The sequence below is a fragment of the Notamacropus eugenii genome, chromosome 1 (assembly GCF_028372415.1).
Source record: "Notamacropus eugenii isolate mMacEug1 chromosome 1, mMacEug1.pri_v2, whole genome shotgun sequence".
Lineage (NCBI taxonomy): Eukaryota > Metazoa > Chordata > Mammalia > Diprotodontia > Macropodidae > Notamacropus > Notamacropus eugenii.
Genome location: NC_092872.1, coordinates 221,246,478 through 221,260,089, shown reverse-complemented (window position 1 = coordinate 221,260,089; position 13,612 = coordinate 221,246,478). Strand labels below are relative to the sequence as shown.

General features: G+C 46.1%; 1 protein-coding gene across 9 annotated transcripts in view; it reads left to right on the top strand.

Annotated features, from left to right (window-relative positions):
• Window positions 1-2,546: 2,546 nt before the first annotated feature.
• Window positions 2,547-13,612, top strand: part of CPEB1 (cytoplasmic polyadenylation element binding protein 1) — a 74,892-nt gene continuing 63,826 nt past the window's right edge. For 2 of the 9 annotated variants that reach the window (XM_072627826.1, XM_072627821.1), the window contains exons 1-2: window positions 3,855-3,939; window positions 12,691-12,865. In XM_072627826.1, the coding sequence (XP_072483927.1) occupies window positions 12,790-12,865 (76 nt within the window). In that variant the 5' untranslated portion in view covers window positions 3,855-3,939; window positions 12,691-12,789. Of the gene's footprint in view, window positions 2,767-3,010; window positions 3,236-3,373; window positions 3,398-3,854; window positions 3,940-4,333; window positions 4,413-12,690; window positions 12,866-13,612 lie in introns of those variants that run through there. The other 7 variants (XM_072627785.1, XM_072627831.1, XM_072627812.1 and 4 more) reach the window with 6 other exon arrangements.

The following is a 13,612-nucleotide window of genomic DNA, read 5'->3' as shown; positions in this document are numbered from 1 at the left end:
ACCCTATGAGGTAGGTGCTACTATTAGCCTGTTTTACAGCTGAAGAAACTAAGGCAGACAGAGGTTGTGTGACTTGCTCAAAGTCACACTGCTAGTAAACTCTATTACACAGTTGGCTTTGAACACAGGTCTTCCTAACTCTAGGTCTAGCACTATCCACTACACCTGACTGTATTCAACTTTATCACATAGTAGTTGCCTCTATTTTCTTAGTAAAGTACGGGTTGAAATTCTTTTTGGACAGAGAAGGGAGGAGGGTGAGTGTAAGGGAATTAAGAATAGAAGAGGTTTGGAATAACTACTACGGGGAGTATAACAGAGGCTCAATCAGAATCAAGCGCTGCTGTAGGGCATCATGGGTCCAGCTGAGAGTAGCTAACATCCCTCTGTACCTGTCAGTTTAGCTGTATTACTTTCTCCAGCATAGTTCAGCAGCTTGAAGAGCTGACAAAGGGGCTAATATATATACTTGCCTGCACTACCTACTTTGGAATATTATTCTTAAAAATCCCAAAGTAATATATAACTGAGTCATTATTAATTTGTTTGGGGCCCCAATTTCTTCATTTATAAAATGGGGGGGGGTGTTTAATAACATCCTGCTTTCCTTAAAAGATTGCGTGAGGATGAAATGAAATCATGAACTGGCAATTATTTTGTTAAACTGTCAAGCGTTCAACGTTACAAAAGGGATACTGTAAAACATGATTATTCTTGGGGGCAAAGAGTAATTATGTATCTCTCCTCCCCAGTGCAGTTTATTCAGTGTTTCCAAGCGGGCCTCCCCCTCCACCCAAGTACGTTATCATCTAAGAGGAGCCCACCCACTGCCAGTGATCAGAGAGCCTGCCTCCTGCCTTTCAATGATCCCGGAGATGCCAGTCAGTGAGCCACAAACAATGAGTGGGGTAGAACATGAGGAAAGCTGGGCTTTAGTCTAAGGAGCGCTGACACCCCTCTAGCATTCATCTTTCCTTTCATACCCAAGACCCCCATTTCAGCTTCTTGTCTGGAGAGCGGGTGGGCTGGAGGACTGCATTCTAACTCCAGACGGAGAGTCCAAGTAAATTCCTACCCTCCTCTCTCTCTCCCCTCTCTTTGGGTCTATTTGTCTCCCCGACCCCTATTTCCCTGAAACGGCCCTGCAAAGCATTTAGAATTCACGTGAGAGAGTGCAAATAAATAATTCTCGGTGGACTGGGGGTGCAGAGGCCAATGCGGGGTGGCGTGGAAGGGTTACAGAGAAGCGTGTTAAGGTAAGACCGTAGACAAAAGAAGCCGTCTCTGGTCGGAGGACTTGGGTGCTCACACCCGCCTCCAGCCTCCCGGCACTTCTCCACGTGCCCGGGACGCGCTTCCTTCTCGGGTCTCCTCGGGATTCCCGGCTTCGTCCTCCTCCATGCTAGTGCCCTCCCTCCATGCACCTCCGATCTGTCCCGTGCCAGGCTGTCTGGATGCAGCTCTCCACTGGCCAGGTGCTTGATGCCCGCGGTCCTCACTAACCTCCAGGACCCTTCTCTGTAGAGATGCCCCTCTTCCGCGCATCCCTCCCCTTCCCCCCAAGTGTTTCTCACACCTAAGAAGACAATTATCTATCTTCCAGTGAAATTGCGTCCTATCTCCAAAGGGCCGGGAAAACGCTATAAAAAGATGGTCATTGAACCTCAGTCCTGGCAACAGAAAAATGGTGCCAACAGCCGACTTGCCATTGTGGGGCCCACCAAACGAGGTAACACTTGTAAAGGAGCACACGGTAGGCATTTAATAATGCCCATTCACCCTTCCGGGCAAGGTGTTCTTTGGGCTTCAGCTTTGATAAACTTTGAATTTCTTCAAGCTTTGTAACAGTTGGGAGCTACGTAAATGGAGACAAGAGGGGTCCCTGCCGTGCCCCCCAAAGAAGGGGAGTCGCTCCAGGGCCCGCTTTGCCTTGGAATCTTACAGAGCCCAGTTCCGTGTTCTTAGAGCAGCGGGGCTTTACCCCACAACCCTTCGGTTTCGGATCGGCCAACGCCCTGCCCTGACAGTCGCCGGGCTCCCCCAAAGGCACAGCCGTGTCCCCCGCAGCTCCCCTCCACTGTGTAGCGTGCAGGAGCGGGCTCAACTCTACAGGCCCCCGCGCTCTTTCTGCAGCAAGCAAGGCCCGGGTCAGGCTCACGTCAGGGTTCCTGGAATAATCTAGGCTACCCCAATGGGGGAGGGTGGAGGAAGGGGTTCACGGGGAGGGGGGGGGGTCACGAGCTCGGGCGCCCGGCCAGTCTCCTTCCCCTCCCTTCCTCCATCCCCGCGCTCAGTGTCTGCCCCGACGGGCCGCTGCTTCAGGCGGCGGACCTCCCGCACCCACCTGCTGGCCCCTCAGTAACCTCTGCCCCACGCTCGGGCGGCGTCCCCTTTAAGGGCATCCCGGAGCGGGTGGGGTAGGAGGCGCCAGCCTTTGGGTGGGCTCCTCCTGGTCTCCCTCGGGGAGGGGACGGGAGGCTGCGGAGGGCGTCGGGGGCGCGGGGCGCGCGCAGGGCCGCGTCGAGGGTGGACGGCACTTGCGAGCTGGTGCCCGAGCCCGGGGGAACAGGTGTCCCAAGTTGGTGCTGCGGCCGGGGGCGGACGCAGGGGGCGGGGGCACGGCCGCGACTTCGGGCTTCATAAGCCGTCCGGTGGGCGGCGCCGCGGCTGGTTGCAAAAATAGCGCCTCGGAGGTGGCCCGAGGCGGTGCGGCGAAGCTCTCCCGTCCAGGCCGTGGGCCCGGGCCGCCCCATGGCCTTCTCTCTGGTAAGAGGCCGGGGGATGGAGGGTGTGTGGCGCGCCTTCCTCTCGCCGCCGCGGGCGGTCTCAGCTGGGCCGCCAGCCACGCGCCTCGGGCTGGCGGGCGCGTGGGCGGGCAGGTGGCACCTCGCCCAGGGCGCCGCGGGGCGGGCGTATTCTCGAGCTCCGTGGCGCGGCTGAGGGCCTGAGCGCACTGCACCGCCGTGGGGCCACGGCCCGGCCCGGAGGTGCAGCTGGGCCTGTTCCCTGGGGGGAGCGCATGGGGGAGGGGAAGAGGAGGGGCACGAGTCACATGTCCGCTAGCGTGGAACCTCGTGTGTTTGTTTGAGGGAAGGAACTCACGCCTCTACTCGTGATTCTGTGGCTTTTTTACCTTAAAGAAACCAGGGTTCCGCGGGGGTCGGCCATGGAGCTGTCCTGGGCCTACTCCTTTGCAAAGCACGTTTTGCTGGGGTGGAGGCAGCCGCGGGTGCAGGTGCGGGCGGCCTGGAGCTCGAGGAGGCGGGTACAGGGGCCTCGAGGAGGAGCCTCGAGGGGCAGGGGACCAGACCCGGCAGGGCGGGCTGGGAGGCGAGGCTGGCGGCAGGCTCAGAGGGCCCTCGGCCCCCTGGGGTGGGTCTCCCAGTCTCGGTACCAGGTGACCCGGGCTCCCGTGGGTAGTCGTGGTTGCGGGTGTTGATACCGAGTTAGGCACAGAGCCCAGAGGCAGGGGCATCACGAGCAGGGACGGGCGTTCTCGGGAGGGAGAGGGCGTCTAGAGGAGCCACTTGGGGCGGACCCCTGCAGGCCCTGATGCCCCTTGCTGTGTCTGTGTGGCGGCGTCCCGCTCCGCACCAGGGTCCGCCTGGCTTAGCCCTTGCAGGGGTCTGTGAGAGTCTGTGAGGAAGTGAGAGCTACCTCGGGCCCCTGGGGCGGCGCGTCCCCTTTAAGGGCCGTTCGGCTTCGTCTCGGCCTCTCCTTCGGGCAGCCGCGCGCTCCCCCCTCCGCCCCGGGTGGGGGGGAGGGAGGGTCACGTGGTTCACACGTTCGGCGCCGGGAGCGCGGAGCCAGGGGCCGCCCGGAGTCGCCACCGCCGCCTCCTCGGTTCGGAGGGGCCAGACCTTCCCGAGGCAGGCAGCGTCCCCGAGTAACGGGCCGAGACCGGCCGCAGCGGCCGCCCCAGCCGCCGCCGCCGCCCAGGTAGGGTGGGACCGGGGCGCAGCCACGTCAAGCCCGGCCGGTCGGCTGGCCGGGTTGGGCCGGGCCGGGTCGGGCAGGGCCCGGCGCCACGGAGATCCCTGGGGGTGGACGTGGGGGTGGGGGAGCTGGCGGGCGCGAGGCGTCCGGGTGACGAGCGCAGACCCTCGGGGTTCTCTCCGGGCCCTGGAGCTGGCGGGGCGCTGGCGAGGGGCCAGTCCAGAGTCCTGGTCCGAGCTGGGAGCCGCGGCTGGAGGGCCTTCCCCGAGGTGACCGGAGCGGGCGGGGCGGGGCGGCCGAACCTGCGGCCCTCGAGAGCGGAGGAGCGGAGGATGCTCGATGTCGGGCGTTCGCTGCCCCCGGGCCGGGGCCCCGAGCTGTGCAGGGGTGCGCCCCGATCCTTTCCTGGGGGGCTTCACCTCGAAGGTGTTGGCCGTGCACCCTCTAAGGACCGACCCACTCTGCAGCTTGACAAAGTAAGGGCAGAATCCAGCTTCGGACCGTGCTCTGTGGGTCTTGTAAGCCCCAGGACTCCTCAGTGTCTGATGGTGACAGCTCCGCACGGACTGGCGTGGTTCTGCCTCCGCCCCAAACCTACCTGCCCTTCGGCGTCCAGCTCGCCTTGGTCAGTGAACTGGCCAAGAGAAACAGAGCATTAATCGGCTCCTTGCCTTAATCCTCCCAGGTCACAGCTTCTGCTTGGTTACTGGTCATCTACTTGGGAGGGACGTTTCGGTGTTGGGGTGACCATGTCTCTCCCCCCGCCCATTGGGAACACGCCAAACACTGTTAATGGAGGTAGTAAAGCATTCAAAAAGGGGGGGAGGTTAAAGTTACTTAAAATCTCAGCGAGGGCTCCTCCAGAAGTTGAGCACGTTTCTTTTGTTTTCTGAGTTTGATTTGTTTTAAAAGACTTATGTTTAAGTAAGTTTATAGAATATTAATGTCTTTCCATTTTTTTTGGTGGCAGGAGAATTTGGAGGACAACTTGATGCAGGGCTATGCAGTGTAGTGTGTGTGTGTGTGTGTGTGTGTGTGTGTGTGTGTGTGTGTGTGTGTGTGTCTGTCTGTGTCTGTGTAAAAACCAAAGCACTACATTGGGGAATAATAGCCCCCAGTACTGGAGCCATGGGTACTTACGAAGTGTTAGGTGTGCTCTCTGCACGCTTAGGGGGGGATGTGATGGAAGATCCAGTTACATGGGGTCTGCTTAATGTAACTTTCTTTGACGAACTTCTTTCTAGCCACAGGGCCACCTTAAAATTTACGTGCTTTTATCAAGTCCCAACTATTTTATAGCACTCTCATTTTAAAAGGACATGAATTTATAATAAGTTTTTTTTCTCACGATATTAACAAGTAGGTTGATAACCACTGGAGAAATAATGTCTGCGAGGACCATCTGCCTTTAAGTTCCCTCCGGTGTCTGGGGAAATAGGCTTTTTAAAAAAACAAACTGTATAACGCACTTATAACAGTTAAATTGTTTATGTCCCCGATTTTGTTCTAAAGCTCTCAGGTAGAATCTGTCCAGAGGAGGAGGCACTAAAGTGTAGGTCATTTCTGGAGCTTCGATAACAAAGGAGCATTTAGTTAGTTGTAGCTAGCCCCCAAGGAAAACAATATTAAGGCAGAACATTGAGGTTTATCAGGCCTTTTAGCATTTTCAGCCAGCTAAACTGAGAATGCATTGTATGGAGCACTTTTCTGTGTATGAAGTATAATTTAGACCAGTTGATCTAAATTGGAAATTAAAGAAGCTGTTTTGGTTGTATGTTGTGTGGTTCATAGCAAGTTTATACGTAGGTTTTTTTAGGAATGGAGTTGTGTAGTTTGAGCAACTTCTCAGAGCCAGGATCTGTATACCAAATCTGTATCTCAGGATGTTTTCTTAACAGCCAAAGTTCATTGAAGGGGGAAGCAAATTTAACAGCTAAAGAAGAATGGGTCAGTTGGTGGGTTTGGCTTCCTACGAAATCTTAGTCTGGAACTCTGAAAAACTTTGGTTTTGGGGGAGGGGTGAAAATGATACAAAAACTGTCTACCCGTGCTAATAAGCAATGAATAACAAGGCAAACCTTCCCCATTTCCCCAGGATCTTTGGTCCTTCTCATGACAAAAATCATATGGTGTGCTTTATGTAAAACCAAATTTTATGTGATTACAGACTGTATATGTACAGTGAGCCTTACAAGTATGATTACCACCAAAACAGGGTTTGAGTGTGAAAATTCTTGGTTTATTCTTTCCTTAACAAATTAAACCAGTAAGCCATTTGGTGACTGGAGTTGTAACTATATAAAAAAGGAATGACATTTTTAGACTCCAGACGTCAGATAGGAAAAAAGGAAAAGGATGACCAGAGCAGGGAAGACAGCATAGAATTAAACTTTACATACATCTCTAATTTGTGGTGCGAGAATTAGGCCAGGCTGTTTATTTAATGTAAATAATACAATAGGACAGTTTTTAGTTGCCTGTTTCCTACTGGTGGCAGTTCTCATAAGCCTCTTCAGTTTGAGAAACTTTTTCAGGAGCTGCTGAAGCCAGCACGGCTGTTCTGAACCACTGGCACAGCAATACTGATGTTAGCAGGAATGTGCTTGCATTTACCATTCCTTTTGTGTGGAGGCAGAGTTAGCTGATCTAATAGTGTCTGGAGTTTCAGGAAAGGTAGGTAAAGTTTACTGTTGAAAGGGAGACCTCTTTTAGTGGGCAGGTTAGACATTAAATTAAAATTACCAGAATGTTTCCCTCCTAGAACTGGATTAATCTTAAAAAAAAAAAATCCAAAAAACTTTAAGGGCCAAGAAGGGTAGACTGGATCTTAATAAATGCAGAATTTACCTTTAACTATAATTCCCATACCAACTTGGATTTCCAGAGAGGATTAATCAAAATTTCAACACTACAGAGTAGGCTCTTTTGGGAATAGCTTATAGTTAAGTATTCCTCCAGGAATAGTCTGGGACTCTTTCTAAAGTCTGAAATAACAACAAACTCCAGTTGGCTAGTAGTAGAATATGATGAACTTTGTTGATCAGATTTTGCTAGTGGGTATATTTGCTGAAATATAAACATATCTTTCCCACTCAAAAACTGTAAAATCAATAATTGGTACGGCATTGGAAACTGATAACTATTGTAACTTTAGCTGCTTTTTCATCACACATCAACCTGAAACTATGTTAAGAATTCAACCTTGAATTAGTAACTAAAATAGTTACCCATATAATTGGTTTCTCAGGTTAGTTATAATAGTAATTTTAATGCCACTAAAATTATTTCAGTTGTTGCTTTCGTTTCCATTCTGCTTGACCATTTGTCACAGCAGTTTTTACTTGTTTAAAAAGGAGGAAATTAGTTCTAACATTAAGCTCTATCAGGTGAAATGAATTAATTACTGTAGTACTTTTCCACTGACATCAGCAGACCTATTAATGTTTGGGTTATTGTCTTCAGTAGTTTTGATTTGTAGAAGAAAAGAAGTGGCAAATAATCCTCTGTTTTAACATGGAGGTTCTTGGGGAAGGGGGTGTGAACTTGGATGGGAAAAAATTTGTATCTTTATTTTCATTTCTCACTGAAATTGAGCATTCCCTTCAACTATAAAAAAAAAAAAATCCACTCTAATGTAAAGAGTCCATAGGTTTCACCAGGCTGCCAAAGGGGTCCATGACAAAAAAATACCAAGAATCCCATTTTCATATCAATCCTACTCTGCCCTATACCAGGGCACATCAGTCAAAAAGCATTTTTTCACTACCTACTATAAGCTGCTAGGCACTGTGCTACACACTGGGGATACAAAGAAAGGTGAAAGGTAAAAGCAACCCTTGCTGTCAAGGAACTACCAGTCTAATGGAGGAGCGACCTGCTGCCGACGACTGTGTTACGTATAAGATACCTGCAGTGTAAATGGGAAGTAATCTCGTTTGGTATTAGCAATGGGGGGAGACTGGAAAAAGGCCTGGTCTGTAGATCTCTTTTCTATGCAGTGTCTGATTTTCCTTTATTCTTAGGGATGAGCCAGGAAATCTTGGCTAATAAAGGAGCAGGCTTCTGGAGAGAGGATTTTGCTTTTTGTCCTTGGTTTGGCATGAGATAGTAGTAATTAGCACCTTTTTTTTGGATTTAAATACTAACTTAGTTCAGGGATCCTCTGTATCCTGATTGAAGTGACAGTTTTTAATGAATTAGAATTTGTTTTAATTCAAATAAAATTAATTTTTATGATATTTGATTTGAGACATTCTACAGTACACATTTGATGTAGAATTCTAGGTTCAAAGATAACACGTGCAACGACTTTTGGTCAGCTGTATGTATTGGTTGTTTCTGGGAAGTAATGATGGCTGACCTTAACTTTTTTCCTGAGTCTTGGCAAAAAGCCAGAGATGGAGGCATGAAAGTGGATGTGTGAGAGGGTTTTAGAAGTGAGCCTAGAGGTGCAGGTGTTAAAGATAGAGAAGTTAATTGAAGGCTTAATAAGGTTGTAATCTAATGGCCTAACTAAATCTCCCTTTACTACCTACAGACAAATCAGCCTCCTTCAGTCTTGCTCTTTCCCACTACTATACCAGAACCTCCTTTAAGGTCGACAGTGACACCCTAATGACCATGTCAATAGATTTTCTTAGTCGTGGAATTAGACAGGATCTGCTTTAACCCCAGCATTCAGTAGTTGAGGAAACTAAGAGTTTGTGATTTGACACTTGGGTTATGTGTCTGTTGGGAAAACTTGACTAGTGTTATTTCTATTTAATTACATTGATTACCCTTTTCCTTTTAGAGATTATTCTCCCTTGGTTTTTGCAACCTTGAAGATGATTCACAATTTTTACCCCTCTGCTCCATTTTTGTTTCCATTGCTCCTCACATGTAGGTCTAGTCAAAGCTTAAAGCCTTCTGCTTTTCTCATGGTACATTCATTTGTTCTCAGCTTAAGTATTCACTACTGCAGATGACTCTGCACTCTATTTCCAGCCCTGACTTCTTTTCTGGACTTAAATCTCACGACTGTTATCTACTTGCTAGACATATCCACATGGAACTTAAAACAGCCCTCATTTCCCTCCCCCTCAAAAAGAAAAAAAATCTTGAGCCGTGTCTTCAATTTTTTGCATTTTTGTCTGGCTCGCTCCTGGTAGGTCTTTTTCTAATTAGAATTAGATGGTAAACTCCTTGAGGGAAGACTCTGGTCTCTGTATTGCCTATCCCTCTAGTTTCTGATAAATATTTGATATGGTGGGACCATCCTTCTCTCTGTCTCCTGAGAGTCAACATCCCAGGGATCTTTGACTATCCCTTTGTCTCTCTTTTACTTCCCTCAGCCAGTAAGTAGCTGATGTTATCTTTACAGCATCTGAGTTGGAACAGTTCAAAAGTTCTCTCTGACTGTGAGAGAGGTATCATTCAGCCTTCGCTTGGAGACCAATAATAAGGGGGGCGGTTTGCCACCTTTTTAGGTAGCCATTGTACTTTTGGGTAGCTCTGGTTGTCAGGAAATTTGTCATTGCTTCAAGTTTTAATTTTTGCCTTTAGTTTTTAACCGTGGCTTTTTAGTTCGGTCATAGAGTCAGTTAGAAAGTCTCAAGTCCTTCTGACGTGACAGGATTTCACATGCTTGAAGCTAGTTGTCATGCCCATAGTCTCCTGTTCTTCAGACTAAGCATCCCTAGTTCTTGAACTGCTTATCTATATAGAGGCCTGATCTTGAGGTTCTTGATGCTCCTGGGTTTTCTGCCTTTTCTCTGCATGTTCTTTCAGGTTATTAATGAACTTTTCTAAAATATGGACTTTAAAACTGGGCACAATAATAAAGATGGGTTCTGGCCAGGGCAGAGTCTGGAAAGGGACTCTTGCTTTCCCATTCCCAGAACACCTTTCAACATAATCTGAGATTGTTTTGGTTTGTTTTTTTTTTTTTTGGCTGCTTTATCACAGTATTGAGTCACTGAATTTGCAGTCCATAAAAAGTGCCAGATCTTTTTCTCAATAACTGCTATATAACCAAAACTCCTTCTCCACGATCATAAAAGGTGCACAGATTCTTTTTTTTCTTCTCGTATCTGTCTTTTCTAATTCCCACTACTTCTAGCATATTCTCGTAGCTCAGAATCTGCCAGATCATGGAACTTGTATCTAGAGATGATGTAAGGAACCTTAGACCCTCTTCGATGAACCTCTTAAAAAAGGTCTGGGGGATAAGTGCTTGGGTTCTCACCGGTCCTAAGTAAAAGATGAGATTGTAACTCAAGGCTATGCTTCAAGTTCAGAGTGTTTTCCAATGTACCAGGCTTCCTCCAGTTGCCAGTTTCATTTTTATAAAGCTTTTAATTTTCCCTTCCACTACCCCTCCCATGGAGTGGTTCTAAACTTTCTACTGAGAAATAGTATGACCTCTACCTATTCCTCCAGCCATGTCTTCCACTAATTACCCTAAAATCAGCCAGACTGGTTTACTCATTATTCCTCCTCATCTTAGACTTCTTCTGCCAACCCTCCCTACTCCTTAGTAAGTTCTTCCGGCAGACTCCTGGGCCATTTTAATTTCTATAGTACTCACCTGAGATGTAGTTTGCTACCTTGTATGTTTACCTTATATCCCTAATTAGAATTTAAATTCAACATGGACAGGAACCACAGCTTGTCCATGGCTTGTATTTCTTTATACTTCTCGGTGCCAGCATAATTCCTTGTACACAGTAGGCACTCATATGTTTGACAAAACAGCAATTTTAAATAAATTGCAAGATTTTCCTTGGGTTTTTGTCACTTCGGAACAGTATAGTACTTGTTTTGTTCTGGTATGATGAAATTTCCCTTTATACTAGCCTTTCCTATGGTGAGATGCAGGGTCATTTAATAAAAAAAAAAAAAGGTACTGAATATTAGAAGTACTTAAATTCAGTATAGTACATAGCTGTAAGAACAGTACCTCCCTGCTCCCTTTCAATTGATCTTGTGGGACAATCCAGTCCAATAGTGATGGCAGGATCAGTGCTGTTGAGTACTGTAGCATTCATTCTCTTTTCTTGGTGCCCACAGAAGCAGCATTGCATGTGTTGGTAATCCTGTGATGGGGCAGGGTTCTTCTCTGGTAGGAGACATCACAGAAGAGGTGCAAAGGGCTCCTTCCCAAGATCTGTACATTCCTTTGGGTACTATATTCTTCATCATCATTCTTTGTTAGCTCAAATCAAGTGTTATAAATTAGGTTGATGATGTGGTATGCAGTATGGTTCTTGTTCACAAGAAAATTGGGTTAATAGAAGTTGATAAGACTAGAATAGAAATATCTATAGTACAGATTGTTAGAGAAAGACAAAAGGAATGAAAACCCGCTTTCATCTTTTGTGGCAGAGTAAGCATAAGATGGTATATGAATCAGCAATAAAATTGCCTGTGATCTTTGAGAAAACTCAGTCTCTGACTTGCTGTTCATTTTTCACTGAAACTACTGGAGGTGTACCTTGTGCTCCTCCTTGGTGTGGTTTTGCTCTTGTTACTGTTTTTTAGTTCAGGATCTTTCTTTTTCCTGAATCTGAATTGGTGTTAGTTTTATGGTAGGCTTGGTGTGATAAAGAATGGTGATTGGGGTAGAGAAGTTAATTAGCCTTCTAAAGCCTTCCACATTTTCTTTAGTGTAAAGAATTTGGAAAGTGAGGACATTCAGTGACTGGTAGATGTTGGCTCAGGATTGTGAGTGAAGAGAACCTGATAGATACTCTTGTAGGAGCAATTATCCTAGGTGAATTCTTAAGAGAATTAGAGTTTTTGCTCTAAATAAATTTGCATTACACAAATTTGACTTGTGGACAGCAGATCTCTGGTCTCTGCTTCCTGTAGGCCTCCAAGGGCAAGGGCTGCAGCACTCATGCAGACTTGGAGGGGTTATGTGGAACCCCAATAGGAGAGGGGGAGGTTTTCCTTAAGTATGTATATATAATGCCATTTAACCTTCACTAGAACTAAAGATCCATGTTTCTGCCTCACTTGCTTTTGCTTATGGAATTTCTTCTATTTTACTATTCATTCCCTTGCCAGTTCTGCTCAACTAAAACTTGAATGTCCCTTAAGACCTGCCAATATTACTATGTCCTCCCTTTTTGTTTTTGCATTCTTATATTGATTTGACAACTTAAAACACTCCTGTAGTTTGTTTTTTGTATTGATTAATAAACTAAGTTCCGAGGGTACAAACCATACATTCCAACAATTTTATATCCCCTTTAGGATATATATCTACCTTAACGCTGTCTTTTGTACATACAAAAATGTTCCAATGAAACATTGTTCATATGTATATAATATTAGTTGGAGAGGCAGTTTGGTAGAGAGTTGTGTCTTGGAGCCAGGAAACCTGTATTCAAATCGTGTTTGACACATAATGGCTTTATGACCTTGGACCAGTCAGCTTAACCTCTCAATGGGTCAGGCAACTCCTTGAAGCTATGAATTACAGAAGATGCTGATGGGAATTGGTAAAGGGAGTATTTTTTTCATCAAGTTCCCTGTATCAATGAAATCCCAGTTCTACTCCCTATGCCACTTGATATTTCCAAAGCATTTTCATAGAAGTCTTTGATTGTTGCAAAAAGACCTGTCAGTTAAAAGCTACTCCAAAGGATGAGAAAATAGCAGACCACTGAGGGGAGGACTTAAGATTTGTTCATTATTGATTTAACTTAATAATGTGGGGTTTGAATTAAATGAATTTGGACCAAAAGAATCTTTTCTCTGTCATACTAGAAAGAAGACGCAGGGAGGATCAAAGACTGCTGGGATAGCCCTGAAGCCCCTGCACTTTCAACTTGTAGCAATGCTGATATTTTCCGTAGAATAAACGCCATGTTGGACAACTCTCTGGATTTCAGTCGAGTCTGCACAACACCTATTACAAAAGGAAGGCATGATCACTTCTCAGGTGATGTTGATCTGCAGCTGAAAGCAGGGGTGGACTGGGTTTTTACAGGTGCAGTTAGCTAAAAAAAAAATTTGTAGTTATGAGGGATAGGGTGGATTACTGTACTGTATCTTGGATATTTAATTTTAATTTTATTCAAGATTTGATGTGAGTATCTAGAAATGCCATACCTTTTGATTGTTAATGATAATATTAAATAAGTTTTGTATTTCTAGTATTCAAAAATTTCTGTTCTTGGAATGCAAATGGGAGAGTCTACATTTATCAGTAGATATTATGTTGAAACTTAAATGTTTTAGAAGACACTTAAGTAAAGTATTCCTAAAAGTACTGAAAAATTTTTAGGTAATGTCTGCCATATCTAGATGATTCAGAGTCTGCAGAATTTCTTTCTCATGACCTGTTAAGTAGGAAAAAATGTTAACTTTGTTTTGGAAGTTTTAATTGCCTTTTCGTCGTAACGGGCTGGGAACTGGAGTAAAATATTCACCAGGTATGAAAGTTGAGTAGAAGCTTCATGTACAGTTCCCTGTTTGTGCTGAGGCAAATACTTGCTGAAGACTAATAGTCTTAAAGATACTTGATGTAGTTGTGATGTATAAAATACTTAATCTTTATAGAGTTGTAAAATGTAAAGAATACTTTTACAGATATGTATGTATTGGTATGTGGGGTTTTTACATTAAAGTGGTTTTGTTTTGGGGAATTTCATAATGGACCTCCATTATTGAAGACCTCTCGGATGTT